The sequence below is a fragment of the Pistacia vera genome, unplaced genomic scaffold, assembly GCF_008641045.1.
Source record: "Pistacia vera cultivar Batoury unplaced genomic scaffold, PisVer_v2 Contig435, whole genome shotgun sequence".
Taxonomy (NCBI): Eukaryota; Viridiplantae; Streptophyta; class Magnoliopsida; order Sapindales; family Anacardiaceae; genus Pistacia; species Pistacia vera.
The window spans coordinates 59,775-83,141 of record NW_022196263.1 but is presented as its reverse complement, the minus strand read 5'-3'; the positions used below and the strand labels follow the sequence as shown (position 1 = coordinate 83,141).

Sequence of the window (23,367 nt, the reverse complement as noted above, 5' to 3'; positions counted from 1 at the left end):
AACATTGAAAAAAATCTAGATACTACATTCTTCATACAAACTCTAGTGAATTTGTGTTTTCTCGAGTTTTTTCTCTTTCATCTAATTTTACGATGATTGAATTTGTGTTATCTCGAGTTTTTTCTCGTTCATCTAATTTCACGATGATTGAGATCGGTAGCTATTAAATGAAATAACTACTCGACAAATATGAATTAATTTGTGGTGCCACGTTAGTAATACAATCGTGATACCATATCTTTCTCTACAAAATTTCACAACATTATAATATCATATTATCGTATTATTGATATAACGAAGCCATATCTTGTTAAATATATTTTTTTTCATTTTTATCTAACAAACACAAACTATATACATATATGATATAACCACGATTAATTATTTTAAAACATTTATAACTTATTTGATAATTTAAACAATACAGTTCTATATGTTAAAGACCGTAACACATAAATATTAATTCGAAAGAGATAAAAGCTTTTCAATGATACCATCTGAGTTTATTTAAGTTTTTTGTTAATGGGTGATGAAGGACAGAAGGAGTGAAGGAATTTAGCATGGTAAGTAATGAGTATTTTCGGGTAACTGAATAATATCAGAGCCCTCGGCGGGTAGTGACGGACTCATGGCCCTTTTACAATAGAGCCTGATGTTTAACGAAGGATGGGCTTCATCATCGCTGAATGTTTCCCCTAGTGCTCTAAAACATCTTTTTCTTTACGCAGAGACATAGTCAGAATTTTTAATGAATGGGTTTAAAATATTTAAATTAATAAATATATAAAAAAAATTATGGAGTCAATATGAATTTAAATGGGTTTAAAATTATAAATATTATAAAATATAAACCTTTTTTTTTTTTTTTAAAGTTTGAGTAAATTCCATATGAATTTAAGTAGGGTCAAAATTATAAACAGTATAAAATATAAAAAACCTTTTTCTTTTTTTTCAAAGTTTGAGTGAGTTCAATTGAACCTATTCGTTATAGTGTGGCGGCTCCGTCCCTATTTGTACGTATTCTTTATTATTGAAATTTTAGAAGGGAAGTGATTTTTAGCGTATATCAAATTGATTGGTATCCTTTATGATTAAATATATTTAAAAAAAAAATTAAACCTCATTTAATAACATAAGTAGCCTTGCTTAATTAAGTTTAATTAGGGTTTTTATTTGCACAATTTTTCCCCTTTTTCAAACTTAATTACGGTTTTTTATTACAATACACTTCCATAATTTCAAACTTAATTAGGGTTTTTGTTTACACTATTTTTCCCCAATTGTTTAATTAGGTTTTTTTGTTTATACCCCTTTTTCTCGATTTCGAATTTGAAACTTCCTTTTCTCTTTTTAAATTCAGATTCAAATTCATCATATCATACTTTGTGATGACTTTCTCCATAGCATTAGTAATATATTTTCATCAAACAAAGAATTATTTGAAATAAAAAAAACAAATGCTTCAATGATTTAAAAAATTTAGATTTAAAAATTATCATGTCATATAGAAATTATTATGTCATTAAGGTTAAACTTGTTAAAGAAAAATATAATCAAAATTGGGGGATACTGATAAATTTGGTGGGAGATAAAAATCACTCCCCCTTTTAGAAATGTTATATTTACTCTATTCATTCCTAAATTCCTAGAAGGAAAAAAAAAAAAAAAAAAATCGATATCACTACAAATTCAATAGACCAATAATTAATAAAAAATACCATGGAAAAAAATTATTTCTGGAAATGACATGACTTTTAATATTTAACATAAGTTTTACAATTCTGACCTAATCTATAAAATTATGGTATTTTGTAATGAGATTAATCATTTAAACATTAAATTATGTATTTGATATATTGGATTATTTCTAAAATTAATGAAGACGAATTATTTAAAATAGTTTTTGTCTAGCTTGCACGCTTCAGCTAGTCTCCAGAAAGTCAACAAGGAAGCAAACTTCTTTGACTTTTTGGGATTAATACAATACTTTTTTACCAGTAGTCCAGTACTCTGTTTTTTTTTTTTTTTTTTTTTTTTGGGGGGGAATTTTAACATGCAATAGTTACTGTAGAGATTATATTGAATTATGTAGGGTGGTGTTATAACTTTCAGTGTAGCGTAGCCATGAAAATTAGACATGGATGAATTATAAGTTAATTAAATTAAAAGTAGTTAATTGGTTTGTCTTTTTAGTGTTTTAAAATTGATATTGAAATCCCCAGTTGCAAACATACACTCATGCAAATCTGAGAGAAAGAGAGAGAGAGAGAGAGAGAGAGAGAGAGAGGGTGATCAATTAAAGTAACAGTTTAGACAAAATCGCATTAGTGGTTCAGACTGCAGTGCAGCATCTGCATGGCCCCAGACCCAGACCCAGAGCAGAGCCAGTAATGTATAATCACATCACAAGCTACAACAAATGGATTCCAGTGGGTTTGGTTTGATTGAGTTGAGATATATTCCCCAAGGACCCCAACCATTTAAAAAGTAAATAAAAGATATGATGATACCAATGCACAGTCATTCTCAGTTAAAAAGATGATCATCATCTTCTGCAATAATAATGCACATTATATGATGTGTAATTACACCTTATAAATTGCCAAATCCCATAATGACAAGTAGATAGGCTTCGTAATTGCTTCAATAAATTCGTCAAAGATCTGGACACAGAGATTTTATCATCACTACTGAGCTATGCTTGCATCATCATTTACATTGATCTCTTTAAAAGTGCACTGCTAAAACAGTGGTGTTGCTCATTTTTGCATAGCCTTGAAGCTTTAGTTGTTGGATTATGAAGCGAAAGTATTTAGACTTTCTAACTCTAATTACTCTCATTTCTTATCACGTTTCTCTTAAAATAGATAAAAGAGCAAATATCTTTTCTCTGGCATCAACAGGAGTTTAAACAGAAAGAATCCACATATTTTGATTATGATGATTATGATTGCAGAGAAGCAGATATTGAGAGATGGTGAGGAGGACAAAGAGAGGGAAGAGATGGGCCCTCTAAATCCTGCAACAGATATGAGTGCCACTGCACCAAAGAGTAATGTGTTTCCTTCAATTTCTCTCTCTCTCTTTCTCTTTGTTTTTACTCTTGTGTGGTTCTTCTTTCTCTCTCTATCTAATGAATGGGTCCATTTCATTCATCTCCACTTCTCTGCAGAAGCTTTATTTTGCCTTTTTAAATTCTCTTTCTTCCTTTTAATTTGTTTCCAGACCCATTCTTGTGTTTTTTTCTAGCTTTAAATCTTGTGAAAGAGAGAGGAGTAAGTAAGAGTAAGATCATGAATAATCTTGCTAATCTCAGTTTCTTGGGTTTTGGGTTCTTAGAAAAAATCCCACTTCTCTGTTCATGCATAGAAATTAAACCACTTTTTTGTATTGGCTTTTTTATTTTTGTGGTCTGAGAAAAGTGAGATACATAATGCATACTTAACTTTTTGGCCTTGTTCTTTTTGTTAAAGAAGAAACAAAAGTCTTGTACCACTGTTTTTTCTGGCTTTTGAAAACCCTCTCTTATGGACAAAGTGAAACCAATTATTTCATGTGAACTTTGCGTTGCAATGGCTTGTTTTGGGTTCTCTGGGGAATAGCCTACATGTTGTGTCTATCAGAATAGAAACAAACCAACTTTATCTTTTGAGTGTTGCAAATATTTCTCGTGTCTGGGGAAATCGAATAAGTATCTGCTTGACACTTCTCCACCTTTTTACTTCGTTTGTTACTGATTAAGTTTTGTGCAGAAATCTTTATTCTTTGTATTGGACCTGTTGCTGATATCTCCTCCTCAAATGAACGGAAAGGTTGGTCCAGTTTTCATGCTTTTCTTTCCTTTTAAATTGTTCTGAGCACGAAATTTGAATCTGCTACTTTATCCTGTATGATTGTGGTTTAAGTCTCACTTGTCCATGCTTTTGTTAACTAGTTTAGGTTCTGTCCCGGGAATTAGAAAGCTCTACTATATTAATTAGCAGTTGGTTTATGGTAATGTGGGTCCAAATTATTGATGATGTTTAAATAAAGTGCTTAAGATATGGGAATTTTGGTATCCCCAGTGTTCACTCTTCACCTCAGGCCTAAGTGTGATCAGACTCCACGAGTCCTTGTCAACTACAAGAGACCTTACCATCTAAACTAGTTGATTAGCAACATGAGTTTTTATTTGTGTTTTCTCTGGTTCACCTTTGCAGGCCACAGCACTGTATGAATAACATGTAATTGTTTGTTATTATAGTAAAATGTGATTATTTAGTATTCACCAAATCTTTTCCAGGTCCATATTTCCTGAAAGCAGATAATCAAGGCATAAAAAGAATGGTGACAAGGACAACGTAGTATCTACACCAGAAAGCATGTCAGTACGCTCAGATCTCCGCTGATTTTGGTGGTATAAGTTCCCAAAGGAGTAAAGTTTGCCATTCCTTTAGTTCAGCTCCTCTGGCCTAATATATGATTGAAGCATAAAAATCTTTGAATGATATAGAATCTGTTATGAGTTCATGGAAAATGGAATTATCAATGCTCCAATAGATATAGCTACCCAAAATTCTGTTGTTATGGATGAAATTCCAAATTCAGTGGTAGGATCAGATTCATTTGACTTTAGCAACCAAAACCACCTAAACCGAGCATTGGCTGGATTTCCCATGCTTTCAGCTTTGCAGGGAGAACCTATCGGTGATATCCACACTAATCTTCCTGCAACAAATCATTCCAGGGTTTTTGATTGTAATGCATTAGTTACATCACTTGGAAGAAACGCCATTAGAGATGTTTCACTGGGCATTGATAATATTGACTTTCAAGAGCATTCTGAAAGGGGAACGCCCATTTCTTCCGCTCCACTTTTTAATCTTTTGGCAGCAAGAAGTGGTCTTCCAGAAAATCTAAACAATTTAGCGATTTCAGTACCTTCTATCTATCCAGAAGATCATAGAAGTAACATTGCTAATGACTTCTCCTATGATTTAAATTCTTCATTTGCAACCTCGATGAACTGTGCTTATGATGAAGTGCTTGGCAATATGAATGTTAAGGGGGATTTTGAGAAGTCTCATGTTCCTCCTGAGTTTTGTGGAAAAATCCCTTTGCGGACAGGGTTTCAACCATTTTCATCTGTGGGAAACCTGCATCCCAGTGGCTGGATTTCAACAGGTGCACATGTTACCCCAGATTGTCATTACGATTCATCTATAAAAAGTAATGAGCTGTCTTTAAGTCTTGCCACATCCCAACCTCCTATAATTTATGGAACAAATATTGGTGATCAGTGCTCTGAGATAAGCTGTTCTGGTGAAACTCACCATTACGTGAATGCAACAAAGTTGGAGTCAGAACATTCATCTCACAACTCCAAGGAGCTTTCTCTAAGTTTTGGTTCTTGTGGACCAGCTCAATTCTCCCAATTAATTTCAGGATCGAAGTATCTTCTTGCAATTCAGGAAATACTTGCTGAAATTGCAAGCTATTCGCTAGAAAATCTAGATGAAATGAGTTACTTAAATGGTGAAAGGAAGAGTGGGCCAAAAATTCCATTCTTTTCGAGTTCCCCTTATGGGAAAGGGATGCCACCAATGGATTGTGATGAAAATCCAGATATTGATGGTGGCTTTGGGGCTCAGCTTGATGCCTCATTGCGGAGACGAACTATTGAAGCCAAGAAAACTCAATTGCTGACTTTACTACAAGTGGTATGTTAGTTTGTTTTTTACTCCTAAAAGGCTCTACTATTTATGAACTTGACATTATTTACAGTTCTGGAAAACTGCCTTAATTTCATTCTAGGTGATGAAATGTAGTTGTAGGAGATGCTGAAATTAGCTATGGTGCATTGACCCACCAGTAAAATTCCAACTCTTGAAACTATGATATTAAAAGAACATGAGTACGGTAGTAAATCTGTTATTGATCACTAGGTTGTCTTTGTCAGGCAAGCTGTGGGCGTTAGTTGCACATTCAACTTTTTAACTCTAGTTTTTTAATTCATATATCCATTTTGGTGTTCGACTGGCTTTATGACTGTGATACTTCATTGGACTCAGGTTGATGAACGATACAACCAATGCTTGGATGAGATCCATACGGTTGTATCGGCATTTCATTCTGTGACAGAATTGGATCCTGGGATGCATACTCGTTTTGCTCTTCGTACAGTCTCTTTCTTGTATAAAAACCTGAGAGAGAGGATCAGCAATCAAATCCTTGCAATGAGTGCACATTTTGATGGTGAATTCACAAAAGGGAAGGAAAAAAGTTTTGAAGATTCGTTTATCAAGGAGCAATGGGCTCTCCAACAGCTAAAGAAAAAAGAAAATCAAATATGGAGACCCCAAAGAGGGTTGCCCGAAAAATCTGTCTCAATTTTACGAGCATGGATGTTTCAAAACTTCCTTCATCCGTGAGCTTTCTTACTAGAGAATTATTTTTGCATTTTTGCATACGAAGCGTTGTTAAGGGTTCAAAATCAAAACAGTTTTCACTTAGAACATAAAATCATTTGACGTTTGTCTAACGGATTTCAGGTATCCCAGAGATGCAGAGAAGCATTTACTTGCGGTGAAAAGTGGACTGACCCGAAGCCAGGTACTAACATATTAATGCCTTTTAATTTTGGTTGATGAAGTGAAAATAGAGGAAATATATGTTGACATGCAATGTTTTTGATCTCTACTGGGATAAATGAGCAGGTATCGAATTGGTTTATAAATGCTCGTGTTCGATTATGGAAACCGATGATAGAAGAAATGTACAGAGACATGAACAGACGAAAAGCTCGGAGGGATGATGAAGGAGCAAACAGCAATAATCGGAGGCATTTAAGTTTGAGCAACCAAAGATTTAAGATGAATTGAAGGTGAAGAATGGGAGCTATAATTTGTCTTTGAATAGGAAAGGAACACATCCATAACATTTTTATAACTATTTAAGTGTATATATACTGAGTAATTATTTTCTTATCGTTTTGACATGAATATCCATCAAACAAATCAACAACTCTTACTAAATTACATGCCTTTGCCAACTACTTTGTGCTATGATTCATCAATGATGGGTAAGTATTGAGTCTTAAATTTGAAAGAGAAAAATGGTGAAAATATGAGTTAATAAAGCTGGTATTTATTTCATCTTCAACTGTAAAAAGGGAAAAGCCACCCAAATTTGGGTCATCTTAACTGATGATTTTTTGGGTGCTAGTTTGCGGAAATAACCTCTTTCTGCATGCTTATTCATTACTCTTGGCAGCCTAGGTAGCATATTAACATAAATTAAAGTCCAAAATAGTCGTTTCCATCAATGTTTTAGAACCCGGTCCGGCCGGTTGAATCGGTTCAACAAGTACTTGGGGTCTTCACCGGGCCGAGTTATCAATTTTCCTATTCACCGAAAATCCTAGAAATTGGGAAGATGATCATCGAACAATTGGAGGTCAGGATGTTGAAGGTTTTAAAGAGGAAGAGTCGGTGAATGCAATGGTGGCAATGGAAGGGGTTTTCGGTGAGTGAGTCGATCGAAAATTGAAAAAAAACCCGCAACTTTTGTCGACTATTGGCAATGCGAACGGGGGTGGGGTGAGATGGGTTTTGTTCAGGAGGTTGAGAGGAGTATTTTCATGATGATGGGGAGGGTTGTTGACACCGATGGTGGTGAGATTTGGCCTGGGTTATTGACGTCGATGGTGGTGAGATCTAGCCGAAATCGAATTGATTTTGGCCAAATTTTGGGTAGATTTTCTAGAGAATGGCTCAAGTGATGATTGAGATTGCATTTGGTGTGTTGTCACCGCCAACTAATCGACCGTCCATTTGTAGTTGGGGTGTGTTTGCTAGATTTCAAACCTATAGAGATTTAATTGTACTTTAAGGGGGGTATTTGCTAAACTTTAAACTTTTAAACACCTAGTTTAACCGGTCGGTCAAACCAGTTAAACCAGTCAACCCAAGATCCAACAATTTCACGTTTGTTGGTTATTAAAACATTGGTTTCCATTAAAATAAAGGGTGGGATGATGCATATCAAACTCAATTTTACACGGGTGCCAGAATATCGAACCGATTTTGGCCAAATTTTGGATAGATTTTTTGGAGAATGGCTCAAGAGATGATTGAGATTATATTTGGTGTGTTGTCGCGGCCAACTAATCGACCGTCGATTTGTAGTTGGGGTGTGTTTACTAGATTTCAAACCTGTAGAGATTTAACTATAATTTATAGGAGTATAGTTGCTAAATTTTAAACTTTTGAACACCGGTCGCTCAAACTAGCTAAACCAGTCAACCCAGGCCAACAATTTTACACGGGTGCCAGAATTGTGTGGAAGTTGAAGCTACACGAATGTCTTCTTTATTTCTACCCAGTTCACATTAATCAACACGATCTAGACTAAAGAAAAGCTAAGCAGAATCAGTTGATGATTGCTCAGTCAAATGGATAGACTTAGACCCCACCAACAGTCCTTGCCTCGTAAATGCTCAAGCACTATGTTATTTCATTATCTCTTCCCACATTTAAGTCAGTGACTCCAGGTCCAGGATACAATGAATCTTGAAATTCCTTAATAACCATATGGCCATAAACGCCACCATCTGTTATTGTTTATTGTTCTTTCCATTCCAATAATTGACCTGGCCATTTCAATTGAAAATGATTGTAGGAAAATGTGTCGGTAGTGCTTCACCATCAACAATTTACCAAATATAGAAGCCACGATTTCAGGTAAAATGCAACATGCCCACCAAATATCAAATCCGATCGACCCTTCTAACAATTCCATTCACCTTTTCCCTTCTAGAGCTTCACACAGAATCTCCATATTTTAATCCTGAAAAGTTCTGTCACCAATCTTTCTTTGGCATTAAAAAACTACTGACTACTGAGTAGTGAGTAGCGCGTACAGATAGAAAAAGCGTAGAAGCAATTAATTCCACCTTTAACAGCTGCACACCTGCTTGTCATTCAATCTTTAGCTGCTGGAATTTCAAAACTATACAAAGGCATAACTGTTCGATCATCCACTGCCAGCTAAAAAAATGGAATGAATCAAATTTGATACGAACCCATCAACCCAATAACATATATACTTTACAAGCTGATAAATCACAAGAAGCTCATCGTGCACGTCTTTATATTATCTTTTATTATCTTGTCGCTGGAAAATTATTCATGAGGATTTACAGATGACTCAGGCCATTCACTACTAGCCTTTATGGATACATATAAAAGAATGATATCTGATTTCTATTTAATATGTTCCTAGTATCTTTCCTCCTTTTTTCTCTATCTACAAAGCTCCTATTAATTTACTATTTTATCAACCCCACCAATCAAAAGATACTACAAACACCTTCAAAAAACTTATCACAAAAACGGAACCTTGCTCGATTTCATCTTCTTTCAGATTCATGTAGAAAGTCGAGTTTTTATTGGTTTTAACTTCAGGCCCATGCTTTCTGGTGAGAGAAGCTCTGGAGAGATGCAACACGGACTCAACGGGCTTCTAGGGCTTACACTTAGCGTCGGCCTGTATAATCCATATCCCATGAGAAAATACTCCATTGGTATCAACATAGCATGAGGCTGCTCCTCTGTTACCATTGACCCACATGCCTGAACCTATACATTACCAAATCATTAAACAATTGAGGCTCAATTACATAAACGTCATAAAATGAAAGATACACACTTGTGTGCATATACCTCAACCAAGGCACTATATCTTCTATCTATTTTTGAAGTCATGTGAACGGCCTCCGAATGGAATGGAGAGTTCTCCCCAACAAATATTAGAGAGCGGCATTGTAGTTTCCTCAACCTTTCACTAAGGTCTTGTCTCCTGCCAGATAGAAATATTTTGTAGATATCAGACCAAGAAGTTTAAGTGATTGAATGAATGTCACTGTTTCATCTTTGAGTGATTAGCAACATTAAACTATCTTGGTAAGCAGGCATTACCTATTAATTGCTTCAAGAAAGTGCCAGACATTTGCAGTCTGCCTTTCATCCAGCAGCTGAGGAAAGAAACATATGAATTTTGAAGTCAGAATAGAGCTTAGTGCTTAACAACCCATAATTTATATACTTCTGGCAAATAAACGCTTATTGCAAATCAATGAGATAAGAAAAAGCTGAAGGACTAACTCTTCTGCATTCCTGAACTATATCAGATTCAGGTACTAGGGCACTACCCCGAACTTCCTGCCATCAGTAGTCAGAATACAATAAGTCAATAAAATCCGATTCTGGAAACAAAAATTCACATTAAATGGGATAAACCTGAAGAAGGAGAATACCTTGCTGAAATATCGCTTTAGCAATAACTCCTTCGCCACTCCACACATGCCATAGAAGCAGAGTAAGTTTGACATCACCTGCACAAAATATCAAGGCTTATGTAAGACGAAGATTCTTTAATTTCCAACCAATGATGAAGAAGTTCAGATATGAAACCTTATTACAGAACCATTCTGTCCAAGAAGGCTCTTTGCATTGAAGGTGAAGAATGGGAGCTATAATTTGTCTTTGAATAGGAAAGGAACACATCCATAACATTTTTATAACTATTAAGTGTATATATATTGAGTAATTATTTTCTTATCGGTTTGACATGAATATCCATCAAACAAATCGACAACTCTTACTAAATTACATGCCATTGCCAACTATTTTGTGCTATGATTCATCAATGATGGGTAAGTATTGAGTCTTGAATTTGAAAGAGAAAAATGGTGAAAATATTAGTTAATAAAGCTGGTATTTATTTCATCTTCAACTGTAAAAATGGAAAAGCTTCTCAAATTTGGGTCATCTTAACTGATGAGTTTTTGGGCGCTAGTTTTCAGAAATAACCTCTTCCTGCATGCTTATTCATTACTCTATTGGCAGCCTAGGTATCATATTAATATAAATTAATAAGGGTGATCAAAAGAATCGATTGGAACCAGAATGATGGGTAACCAGGGTTTGGTTCTGGTTCTTACTTAGAACCAGCCGTTAACGGGTAGGTTTTGGTTCCAAATTTTTGGAACCGTCACTGTTTGGTTTCGGTTCCGATTCCTACAGTTAGGAACCGGGAACCGGGATTAATATAAAATAAAATTAAAGAGTAGGTGGGTTAATAAAAACTTTTGTAGAAAAAGTAGTGTGAATACATTTATATTTATATTTCATAACATTTAAAGGAAGTTGGTTTGACTTTTGAGAATCTATCTTTACAAAGTAATGGAGTTTGTAATTTTATTTTTGTTAACAAGTGTTAGGTGCGAGGGTACTTGTAAGTTTTTAAGGGTTTTTTTATCCTTTTAAAAACTTTTGGGGGATAATGAATTTTACAGGGTACCTGGAACTAGAACCAGAACTGTCAGTTTCGGTTCCTTCAAAAAATGTAGGATACCCAGAATCGAACACCCCTATAAATTAAAGCCCAAAATAGTCATTTCCATCAATGTTTTAAAACCTAGCCTGACTAGTTGAATCGGTTCAACTGGGACCTAGGGCCTTCACCAGGCCGGGTTACCAATTTTCCTATTCACCGAAAATCCTAGAAATTGGGATGATGATCGTCAAACAATTGAAGGTCAAGATGTTTGAGGTTTTAAAGAGAAAGGGTCGATGAATGCAATGGTGGCAATGGAAGTGGTTTTCGGTGAGTGAATCGATCAAAAATTGAAATTACCTGCAGCTATTGCCGACGATTGGCGATGCGAACGAGGGTGGAGTGAGATGGGTTTTGGTCAGGAGGTTGAGGGGAGTATTTTCATGGTACTGGGGAGGGTTGTTGACACCGGTGGTGGTGAGAGATTTGGCATGGGTTGTTGACGCCGACGATGGTGAGATGTAGCCGAAATCGAATTGATTTTGGCCAAATTTTGGGTATATTTTATGGGGAATGGCTCAAGGGATGATTAGGATTGCATTTGGTGTGTTGCTACAGCCAACTAGTAGACTGTCGATTTGTAATTGGGGTGTGTTTGCTAGATTTCAAACTTGTAGAGACTTAACTGTAATCTATAGGGTGTATTTGCTAAATTTTAAACTTTTGAACACCTAGTTTGACCGGCCAGTCAAAACAGTTAAACAAGTCAACCCAGGACCCAACAACTTTGTCAGGTTTCACGCCGGTTGGTTATTAAAACATGGGTTTCCATTAAAATAAAAGGTAACTCAATTTTACACAGGTGCCAAAATATCGAACTGAGTTTGGCCAAATTTTGAATAGATTTTCTGGAGAATGGCTCAAGGGATGATTGGGATTGCGTTTGGTGTGTTGTCGCTGTCAACTAGTCGATTGTCGATTTGTAATTGGGGTGTGTTTGCTAAATTCAAACTTGTAAAGACTTAATTGTCATTTATAGGAATGTATTTGCTAAATTTTAAACTTTTGAACAGCTAATTTGACCGGACTGTCAAACCAGTTAAACCAGTCAACCCAAGACCCAACAATTTTACACGGGAGCCAGAATTGTGTGGAAGTTGAAGCTACACGAATGTCTTCTTTATTTCTACCCAGTTCACATTAATCAACACGATCTAGACTAAAGAAAAGCTAAGCAGAATGGGTTGATGATTGTTCAGTCTCAAATGGATAGACTTAGACCCCACCAACAGTCCTTGCCTCGTAAATGCTCAAGCACTATGTTATTTCATTATCTCTTCCCACATTTCAGTCGGTGACTCCAGGTCCAGGATACAATGAATCTTGAAATTCCTTAATAACCATATGGCCATAAACGCCACCATCTGTTATTGTTTATTGTTCTTTCCATTCCAATAATTGACCTGGCCATTTCAATTGAAAACGATTGGAGGAAAATGTGTCTGTAGTGCTTCACCATCAACAATTTACCAAAGATAGAAGCGACGATTTCAGGTAAAATGCAACATGCCCACCAAATATCAAATCCGATCGACCCTTCTAACAATTCCATTCACCTTTTCCCTTCTAGAGCTTCACACAGAATCTCCATATTTTAATCCTGAAAAGTTCTGTCACCAATCTTTCTTTAGCATTAAAAAACTACTGACTACTGAGTAGTGAGTAGCGCGTACAGATAGAAAAAGCGTAGAAGCAATTAATTCCACCTTTAACAGCTGCACACCTGCTTGTCATTCAATCTTTAGCTGCTGGAATTTCAAAACTATACAAAGGCATAACTGTTCGATCATCCACTGCCAGCTAAAAAAATGGAATGAATCAAATTTGATACGAACCCATCAACCCAATAACATATATACTTTACAAGCTGATAAATCACAAGAAGCTCATCGTGCACGTCTTTATATTATCTTTTATTATCTTGTCGCTGGAAAATTATTCATGAGGATTTACAGATGACTCAGGCCATTCACTACTAGCCTTTATGGATACATATAAAAGAATGATATCTGATTTCTATTTAATATGTTCCTAGTATCTTTCCTCCTTTTTTCTCTATCTACAAAGCTCCTATTAATTTACTATTTTATCAACCCCACCAATCAAAAGATACTACAAACACCTTCAAAAAACTTATCACAAAAACGGAACCTTGCTCGATTTCATCTTCTTTCAGATTCATGTAGAAAGTCGAGTTTTTATTGGTTTTAACTTCAGGCCCATGCTTTCTGGTGAGAGAAGCTCTGGAGAGATGCAACACGGACTCAACGGGCTTCTAGGGCTTACACTTAGCGTCGGCCTGTATAATCCATATCCCATGAGAAAATACTCCATTGGAATCAACATAGCATGAGGCTGCTCCTCTGTTACCATTGACCCACATGCCTGAACCTATACATTACCAAATCATGAAACAATTGAGGCTCAATTACATAAATGTCATAAAATGAAAGATACACACTTGTGTGCATATACCTCAACTAAGGCACTATATCTTCTATCTATTTTTGAAGTCATGTGAACGGCCTCCGAATGGAATGGAGAGTTCTCCCCAACAAATATTAGAGAGCGGCATTGTAGTTTCCTCAACCTTTCACTAAGGTCTTGTCTCCTGCCAGATAGAAATATTTTGTAGATATCAGACCAAGAAGTTTAAGTGATTGAATGAATGTCACTGTTTCATCTTTGAGTGATTAGCAACATTAAACTATCTTGGTAAGCAGGCATTACCTATTAATTGCTTCAAGAAAGTGCCAGACATTTGCAGTCTGCCTTTCATCCAGCAGCTGAGGAAAGAAACATATGAATTTTGAAGTCAGAATAGAGCTTAGTGCTTAACAACCCATAATTTATATACTTCTGGCAAATAAACGCTTATTGCAAATCAATGAGATAAGAAAAAGCTGAAGGACTAACTCTTCTGCATTCCTGAACTATATCAGATTCAGGTACTAGGGCACTACCACGAACTTCCTGCCATCAGTAGTCAGAATACAATAAGTCAATAAAATCCGATTCTGGAAACAAAAATTCACATTAAAAGGGATAAACCTGAAGAAGGAGAATACCTTGCTGAAATATCGCTTTAGCAATAACTCCTTCGCCACTCCACACATGCCATAGAAGTAGAGTAAGTTTGACATCACCTGCACAAAATATCAAGGCTTATGTAAGACGAAGATTCTTTAATTTCCAACCAATGATGAAGAAGTTCAGATATGAAACCTTATTACAGAACCATTCTGTCCAAGAAGGCTCTTTGCATAGAGGAGAAACTAGTATCAAACCACGCACTCGTTGCCTGTATTTTATCTGTTATTAATAGATATCAAACTTAGACTAGTTAATACACACTCCCAGGATATATATATATATATATATAAAGGATAAAAGAGAACAAAGGATAAGTGTGCAGTACCAAGAGAGATAACTTACAGCAAATAGGGTAAGAATGTAAGCTCCTGCTGTAACCCCCATACACATCACTGCACCAAGTCTAGAAGAAGAAAAAAAGAGATACATCAGTTGGCTTCCAATTAATTATTTCCAAAAGAAAATGATCATCATACAGAAAAATAAACTTATAGCCTTTTAAATATGTAGGTGTCTCGATTTACATCATTTTGGCTTTACTAGACATTTAAGACAATAATGAAATCATAAAAAATCTGGAGCAAATGAGAGGTTATTAAAGAAAATTTCCTTTCAGCAAACAACTAATAAGGAATGAACAAAAATTATGTCATAATATAATTACCCAAAATAGTTGAGAACTTCAGCAATCTGGTCAGCCAATTCATCAACCGAAAGTACACGCTCATCAGGGCTAATTGCAACTGCTCCCAACTGCAATAGCTCTTGAAGAAAATGCCTAGTAAGAGACAACAAAACTATAGCATTTCAACATACAAATAATAAACAATTGAGCACATATGGGAAACAAGCAGATCCACGATATGCAGTCAAGCTATCAAATTACAGACCTCATGCCCAGGAGGACTTATATGATATATGCAAAAGTTGTGGAGGAGCAAGGAACATGCTTCTGGACAAAAGAATAATCCTTGAAAACAGGACATATCTGCTTAAGACATATGTGAGGACATAAGTTAAAGATCAGCAGTGTGAACTGAAAGGAAAAGTAAGAGAAATAATATAACAGAGCAACAATGTAATAAAGAAAGATACAAACTATACATATGATCCAATCACTCAAATGATAATGTCAATATAGATCTCAATTTTGAAAAGGCAAGAAGAAAGAAATAATTAAATAAAAAGACATTAAGCAAAGACAGAAAACAAACTAACCCCAATTTAATCAGTATACTATTGGAAATCCAGATATTTCTTTGTTTAAAACATATGATGTCTCACAAATATTCAACACTTTGGTTTACTTCTCTACACATACCAAAAAACAACTTTACCAAAACTCATATGACTTAAAACAGTTTCTATACAAAAAAGCTTCATGTCTAAGTAATGCAGTGTCAAGTATACTTACAGTTTAGAGCTAAATCAGGATAAGTAACGAGAGCTGGCTTGTCCTGGTCTCCATACACGGTAACAGAAACTAAACCATGGGAAGTTTTAACAAGGTTCTCCTGCAAATAGTATTTAGAATGCGTTGTATTCAAAATCTATAACACTTGGGAAATCAAATTGAGATTTATCAGAAACTGTATAACCAAGTGGCAACAAGGCCTATTTTATGAAAACAATATACAACAATCAACACTGTGAATAAGGCATATTGCATTGCAGACCATGTACTTCAGCCAACCTAATGAATATTGAAGACTGATTCTCATTCATTTATGATATATAAGAACATTTCAAACATAGCCAAGCTAAGTATATACTGCAAGACTGCAACAAAGGCAAATTTGCATGTGCACTAGAACCTTATCAAGACTCAAGAGTATATTGGATTTGGCATTATGTTCCTTAACCCCAAGGACAAGAAATTGGCAACACAATTAATATTTACTCTGACATAAAATATCACATTCCAAAATAAGAATACTAATGGCATACAAAAAGAATCATTACATATTGTCGTTAACCAAATACCCAGATATTCCAAGAATCTAGTAATCTGCATTTCATTTGTTCGAATGCCTGTATTTTAATCCATTCACGAAAAAGCTGAACACAAAAATCCAAAAAAGAAAAAAGGAAGGGTAACACCAACAAGTAACATAATAAAGGTGCAGCTTAATCATTTAAAAGCAAAAAAGCATACCAAACGTTATAATTTTTTTAATTTTCCCACATTTTCTCAGCAACCAAACAAGTTTGAAGAAATCAAAGAGCAAATACAGAAAATGTAGGTACCTTTCCAGTAGGAGAAGGAGTCTCCATATCAATAGATACAGAATCGCTAGACGAATCTGCCATTTTTTTCTCTCTATCTCTCCCTCTGAATTTGAAGACTGACTTAGAGGAGGAGTTTGCAGGGATGTACAATATATATATATATATATCCTTAATCTCCCTCCCTTCTCTCCCCTTCAGATTAAAAAAATTCAAAAATTCGTTTCTCTCGCTCTATCTATTAAACTTGTCCAACTCGTGGTTAACTCTCACCGAGTCACCGACGCTTCTTTGCCACTGATATCTCTCACGTGCGATCCGTCTCACAATCCCTAACCTCAGACTCTGGTTCATTTAACTCTGGTCAGATAGGCCGACAGTTTTCTAAATTACTATTGTGCCCCTATTTTCCAATTCCCATCGTTTTTAGTTTGGCTATATTTAAACACAGTTTAGAAAAAAACCCAGTTCTCATTTTCCCATTGTTAGTTAGTAACTACGCTGGTCAACCAAATTCCATAACTTGTTAACGGCTGTTATTGTTACCGTTTCGCTGAGACTAATTCCGTAATTCTCCAACAGAAAATTAAATAATTTAGAAATCGTTCAATGATTTTATTATGATTAATAGTATAATTATTAAATAAGCCTTCCAAAGTTGTATTTATTATTTGAATTTTGGAAGTATTGTCTGATCTATTATTTTAAAAAATGGAGGGATGAGTGAATTTAAGTTTTTATTAATTAAACTAAGTGCAAAGACGGTGAAGCCCTTCAAAATGTGAAGATATAAGATGCGACGTCGCATTTTAGCCACAGGATTATGTAGTTGAAAGATGGTGTGGTTAGATTAAAAAGGGTGTCCAGAGTTTGGTTGATGACATGTGAGTGACGTCAGTCTGAAATATAAGTTGGTAAGTGTCATTACCATTCACCAGACAGCAACCCGGATGTCTCAGTCGCCGCCGCTTTCAAGTCCTTGTTGTAAAACGTGTCTTCGTTTACTAATATGAGTTTCCAGTTATACCCCAGCTACAAAATGGTCATTCTCCATTATTTCACTGATTTTGATTTGAAAATAAATTTTAAAAGTGGTGATATAAATATATACGTAGTTAAAACAGTTTCTTTTAAATTTTTAATTCTTCATCAAAAATTATTATCCATTAAATATTAAATTACTTAAACTTGTGTTTCAAATATTCTAATACAAGATGATGTTTAAATTAAGCAAGATGAGATAAAAACAAAATAAAAGAGACGGTATTAACAATTTAACATTGAAAATTTGAGACCACGTTCTGCTTATGATTATGATTTAAACTCCAAATCTTTGACTAAGAATTAGTTTTGATACAACATTAGTTATAATGTCTCTCATGATTAACCCACCAGCCAATTTGACAATAAAGAATCAATCATTAATATATACTGTACTTAATTTACCATTTCCTATTTTAACAAACATGCCAACTTATACTTACTTTCTTTGTTTCATTAATTAAATCAGTAAAATCTTATTTTATAATGTTTATTTGGAAGAAAAAAAATTAAAATTATGGAGCATTTATTAAGTGATAGACGCAAAATGTGCGGTGGACCATATCAGTGTTTTCTAATCCATTGAAATTGTGAAAAGTAAGCTCTAAGATTTTCTGGAGGAAACTAAAATAAGTAATATATAATTTTAAATATTATTCTATTCTATATACTGGTGGCCGGTGGGGTGGCAACGTTGACTGTCTGTCTGCACGTAGCACCGACACAACCCTCTTCAACTCTTATCAGAAAACGTCGCCGTTTTTGTGAGTTTCTGCTATAGGACAAAAGACAAATAGTGCATAAAATTAGAAAACAAAATATGAAGTAAAGAGCAAGAAGAAGAGGCAATATGAGCACTGAGTAGCTGACATGGCATGTCCACATAAGCAAAAAAGTTAGATAAACATTTCGTGAAATTAAAGTTGTCGTGGCCTGCACGTCAAAGTAATTGGCTTCACGAGAGCCTGGCTACGTGACATTTGGCACTTAATTTAAAGCTTGCTTTTGTTGGGGAGAAATATTTGGTTGGTCGTAAAATAAATATAAGATATTGCAATGCATGAACTTTCCTTTTACATAAATGGAGTAGTGATTTTAGAACATGGTGGAGCTCCCAATCATTCAATTTCATTGGAATTTACACCATATATTACACGTGACAACTTCAGTGTTCACACAACAACAAAGTCCAACATTATCAAAACCCATTTTAAGTAATATTTTTTTTTTTTTTTTGTTGTAACTATAATTACTAAACTTATTTGTTATCCCTGTCGGTCAACTGTATTATCTCAGCCATTGATTTTTCAATTCTAGTGGGTGATTAAATTATATTATTCCATTAAAGCCATTAAACAGCCTTTTCAAGAAAACCCCTTCAAACCATAGTATTATCTAAGCCCAAAACATTTTTGAAAACCATTTTCTAATTTTTTAAAACGTGGTATTTAAATTGAAATGATTAAAAAAGAAAAGAAACATACACATAAATAAAATATATTTTTGTGATGGGCCGCTTGACTGAGACGGCCCAACCCGGTTTCCTCAAGCAAATATTCAGCACCTCAGAAAGGGGTTTATTAAGTAATTTTATTAATTTCAGTTTGGGATGGAGGATGATCATTTTCTCCAATTTTCATTCTTCTTTGCAAGCCTAAATACATATACAATATTAAACCATCACTGGTGGGTTGATAGTAAAAAGAAAAAAAGGGTTTATAAGCTCTTAAATTCAAGTCGATTAATAAAGGTGATCATTGCGCTCTTAGTCTTACTAGTCGGCAGTTTCAGACCAAAGAGATTAATTAGTTACGCGAAATGATCTAGGACACCCCTCAGATTAAAATAAAAAAACTTTACAATATTAAAAGATACATAGCTTATACTTAGTGATGATCTGATCCCTTTCATTTTATAAAATTAAAATTTTTACATATAACCATTGAACGTGTAATAGCTATAGCTTTAGATTTATTGTCAAACTTTATATGATGCTATTGATTTGATGTATATATTCAAATTACGGCCCAATTCAGGGCAGTTTATTAAAACAACATTTCAAGTTAAATTTAATTAAAGGCTATCAAGTTTTAAAGTTTTACTAGATAGCCATATATTGATTAAGGGTAATTAAACTTGATTAGTGCTTAATTAGGATTAATGAAGTATTAGCAATCTTTTAAAATAATACTATATTCCCAAAAACCCGAATTCTTGCAAACAAACCAAACACCTTCTTTTTCCTCCCGCCATTACGCATTCCACCTTGGTTGGTTTCTTTAGCTTCGTCTACATTCTTCCTCTTTGTTTGCATCTTCTTCTTCATCTACATCTTTTCTTCTCCTTCCTCTACATCTTCTTCTTCCTCATTCTATATATTCTTGTTCCTCCGCCATTAACACTTTCTTCTTCTTCCGCCATTAACAATTTCTTCTTCCTCCACCATTAAATCTTCTCCACCAAAGATCCCCCTCTCTCCTCCTGACATTTCGTGTAAATATGTGTATCTCCTCTTACATTTTTTATTTAGATTACAAAGATTTAATAATGGATGGGGTTTGGGTTATGATTTTGATTTAGTTGTTTAGGTTGTTAGGTTGTGTTTGATGTAATGCAAGCTGAAATGGTGAAATTTGTTGAAAATTTGATGGGTATGTGTTTTGGGTATGATGGCAGATTGTAGGTGGAGATGGTTGAAATGTGTTTGGATCTTATGGATCGCTTAAGCGATCTGGTATATGACAGAAGATCGCTTAGGATCTGGTATAAGTCTGGATATGGTACCAGATCGCTTAAGCGACTAGTATAAGTCTGGTATATGGCAGTACGCTTAAGCGATCAGACTTATTGTACTAGATCACTTAAGCGATATACTGGATTGCTTAAGCGATGTAGTAAGCAATATACTTCGGTGAGAATTATATTCCATAATGTTTATTTATATTTAGTCTTTTTTATTAATTACTTTTTCATTTCAATAGAATGTGAAAAGAACATTTCGGTCTTTGTCAATCAGCACCATAACATAAAACTGAAAATCTATTGTTATTCTATTATTTTTTGTAGTTCTTGGCAAGAAAGTAATATAAAAAAATATAATATTGATATAAAATTGAATTTTGCAACCATCTGCTCTGCACTCTGTAGACCAAGGCTAATAGACGAGATCGCTTAAGCGATTAAGGGTAATTTACTTCATATTATTTTCCAGTTTATGGACATATGTTTAATAGACGTAAAAGAACTAATTTAATTAAAATATAATAACGGTCATGGTCCACTGAATGAATCGTACACCTGAATGTTTAATATAGACGTAAACATTCTATATCATAATGTTTAATATAGCCGTAAAGAAAACTAATTTATTAAAATATATAACGGTCATGGTTCACTGAACAAACCGTACACCTGATATGTTTAATATAGATGTAAATATTCTACACCATATATGTTTAATATAGCCATAAAAGAACTAATTTAATTAAAATATAATAACGGTCATGGTCCACTGAATGAATCGTACACCTGATATGTTTAATATAGATGTAAACATTCTATATTATATATGTTTAATATAATAGTAAAGAACTAATTTAATTAAAATATAATAACGTCATGGTCTACTGAACCAACCGACACCTGATATGTTTAATATAGACTAAAACTTCTATACCATATATGTTTAATATAGCCGTAAAAGAACTAATTAATTAAATATAATAACGGTCATGGTCTACTGAACGAATCGTATATCTGATATGTTTAATATAGACATAAACATTATACACTATATATGTTTAATATAGCCGTAAAATAACTAATTTAATTAAAATATAATATTGGTTAGGTTCACTGAATGAATCATACACTTGATATGTTTAATATAGACATAAACATTCTACACCATATTGTTAATATAGTCGTAAAAGAATAATTTAATTAAAATATAACGGTCATAGTCCATTGAACGAATCGTACATCTGATATGTTTAATTAGACGTAAACATTCTACACATATGTATTTAATATAACCGTAAAAGAACTAATTTAATTAAAATATAATAACAGTCATGGTCCACTGAACGAATCGTACACCTGATATGTTTAATATAGATGTAAACATTCTAAACCATATATGTTAATATAGCCGTAAAAGAACTAATTTAATTAAAATAAATAACGGTCATGGTCCACTGAACGAATCGTACACCTGATATGTTTAATATAGACGTAAATTTTACACCATATATGTTTAATATAGCCATAAAAGAACTAATTTAATTAAAATATAATAACGGTCGGTCTGGTCCACTGAAAGAATCATACACCTGATATGTTTAATATAGATGTAATATTATATACATAAATGTTTAATATAACAGTAAAAGAACTAATTAATTAAATATATAATAGTCATGGTCCACTGAATGAATCGTACACCTTATATGTCTAAGATAGCGTTAATCGCTTAATCAATCTAGTGAAATACAATAAAAATAATCCAAATACACTGAATCGCTTAAGAGATTTCATTTCTCGCTTACGCGATCCTGTGTATTTAGACTTAGTCGCTTAAGAGATCTAGTTATATTTATATTATCGCTTAAGCGATTCTATGTTTTTACACTTGGTCGCTTAAGCGATCACGAACAAGACAGAATCAATAAGTGCCCTGATACACAATTGCTTAAGCGATTTATTCTATCGCTTAAGCGATCCTTTGCTTTTAACCTTGGTCGCTTAAGCGATTACAAATCGCTTAAGCGATCATGTCCGAGGCAGAAGTTTATTCTGCCTAGATGCACAATCGCTCAAGCGATTAAGTATATCGCTTAAGCGATTCTTCGCTTTTACTATTGGTCGCTTAAACGATTATGAACAAGACAATAAATAAGTGTCCAGACGCAGGATTGCTTAAGTATCGCTTAAGCGATTCTTCGTTTTTATTGTCGGTCGCTTAAGCGATCATGAACAAGACAATAAATAAGTGCCCAAACGCATGATCGCTTAAGCGATCCTTTGCTTTTAACGTTGGTTGCTTTAAGCGATCGTATCCGAGGCAGAATCAACTTCTGCCCAGATGCATGATCGCTTATACCAGATCGCTTAAGCTATCTTCTGTCATATACCAGATCGCTTAAGCGATCATTTGCTTTTAATCTTAGTCGTTTAAGCGATTTTAGATCGCTTAAGCGATCCTTTGCTTTAATCTTGGCCGCTTAAGCGATCATGTCCGACGCTTGGAATTTGCGTCGGCATCCTCCTCTTCAATTTCAATTTCAACTCTTGCCCTCCCTTGTTTCGCCAATAGAATGTCTTCCGTCGACGCCGTCTCCTCTCTTAGTGGAGCAACTTTAGTCATCGGAAGTTACTCCACTACAACTTCTTCTTCTTCATTTTTGGTAGACCCAATCGTGCCTATAATTTGGGGAGTATATGAGTTTTTTTCTGTTTCTTTAAGGACTCAGCCATTATAACTTAATCGGGAATAGCAAGGAATGAAAAAAATGCAAAGAGCAAAGAAATTGAAAAATTACAGAAAATTGAAAGAAAAAACGAGAGAGAGAAAGAACCTGAGAGAAATGTGTTATGCCTTTCAAATTTTAAATCAACTTCTCTTTATTATAC

The 23,367-nt window shown here is 34.4% G+C and overlaps 3 protein-coding genes across 6 annotated transcripts; 1 reads left to right on the top strand and 2 right to left on the bottom strand.

Moving 5' to 3' along the window:
* Window positions 1-2,642: 2,642 nt before the first annotated feature.
* On the top strand, window positions 2,643-10,619 carry LOC116143958 (homeobox protein ATH1). Of its 4 annotated transcripts, XM_031429407.1 has the most exons (6): window positions 2,643-3,052; window positions 3,753-3,812; window positions 4,283-5,699; window positions 6,051-6,406; window positions 6,531-6,591; window positions 6,696-6,860. In XM_031429407.1, the coding sequence occupies exons 3-6, from the start codon at window positions 4,509-4,511 to the stop codon at window positions 6,858-6,860; spliced, it is 1,773 nt and encodes a 590-aa protein (XP_031285267.1). In that variant the 5' UTR covers window positions 2,643-3,052; window positions 3,753-3,812; window positions 4,283-4,508. The 4 variants fall into 4 exon arrangements, with proteins under 4 accessions (XP_031285267.1, XP_031285268.1, XP_031285269.1 ...); XM_031429408.1 differs by lacking the exon at window positions 2,643-3,052 and having other exon boundaries at window positions 3,102-3,812; XM_031429409.1 differs by lacking the exons at window positions 2,643-3,052; window positions 3,753-3,812 and adding an exon at window positions 10,497-10,619 and having other exon boundaries at window positions 4,509-5,699; window positions 6,696-6,862.
* LOC116143942 (protein NDL2-like) lies at window positions 9,098-10,548 on the bottom strand. Its single transcript, XM_031429385.1, has 6 exons — window positions 10,465-10,548; window positions 10,295-10,372; window positions 10,143-10,199; window positions 9,957-10,012; window positions 9,702-9,837; window positions 9,098-9,617 (listed from the first exon to the last, which is right to left on the bottom strand). The coding sequence occupies exons 1-6, from the start codon at window positions 10,546-10,548 to the stop codon at window positions 9,405-9,407; spliced, it is 624 nt and encodes a 207-aa protein (XP_031285245.1). The 3' UTR covers window positions 9,098-9,404.
* A 2,628-nt stretch (window positions 10,620-13,247) lies between the features above and the next one.
* LOC116143941 (protein NDL2) lies at window positions 13,248-16,972 on the bottom strand. Its single transcript, XM_031429384.1, has 11 exons — window positions 16,717-16,972; window positions 15,884-15,983; window positions 15,360-15,457; window positions 15,134-15,222; window positions 14,812-14,872; window positions 14,602-14,688; window positions 14,445-14,522; window positions 14,293-14,349; window positions 14,107-14,162; window positions 13,852-13,987; window positions 13,248-13,767 (listed from the first exon to the last, which is right to left on the bottom strand). Exons 1-11 carry the CDS (start codon window positions 16,777-16,779, stop codon window positions 13,555-13,557), a joined length of 1,038 nt encoding a protein of 345 aa, XP_031285244.1. The 5' UTR covers window positions 16,780-16,972; the 3' UTR covers window positions 13,248-13,554.
* Window positions 16,973-23,367: the final 6,395 nt, after the last annotated feature.

Excerpts from the sequence above, each read along its gene's own strand:
- LOC116143958 (XM_031429409.1), top strand. The coding sequence starts at position 4,509 with ATGGAAAATGGAATTATCAATGCTCCAATAGATATAGCTACCCAAAAT. Across the intron at positions 6,407-6,530 it reads TTTCAAAACTTCCTTCATCC|GTATCCCAGAGATGCAGAGA; the intron begins GTGAGCTTTCTT and ends AACGGATTTCAG. Across the intron at positions 6,592-6,695 it reads GTGGACTGACCCGAAGCCAG|GTATCGAATTGGTTTATAAA; the intron begins GTACTAACATAT and ends ATAAATGAGCAG.
- LOC116143942 (XM_031429385.1), bottom strand. The coding sequence starts at position 10,548 with ATGGATGTGTTCCTTTCCTATTCAAAGACAAATTATAGCTCCCATTCT. Across the intron at positions 10,373-10,464 it reads GAGCCTTCTTGGACAGAATG|GTGATGTCAAACTTACTCTG; the intron begins GTTCTGTAATAA and ends TATTTTGTGCAG. Across the intron at positions 10,013-10,142 it reads TAGTTCAGGAATGCAGAAGA|CTGCTGGATGAAAGGCAGAC; the intron begins GTTAGTCCTTCA and ends TTCTTTCCTCAG.
- LOC116143941 (XM_031429384.1), bottom strand. The coding sequence starts at position 16,779 with ATGGCAGATTCGTCTAGCGATTCTGTATCTATTGATATGGAGACTCCT. Across the intron at positions 15,984-16,716 it reads CTCCTTCTCCTACTGGAAAG|GAGAACCTTGTTAAAACTTC; the intron begins GTACCTACATTT and ends TACTATTTGCAG. Across the intron at positions 14,163-14,292 it reads TAGTTCAGGAATGCAGAAGA|CTGCTGGATGAAAGGCAGAC; the intron begins GTTAGTCCTTCA and ends TTCTTTCCTCAG.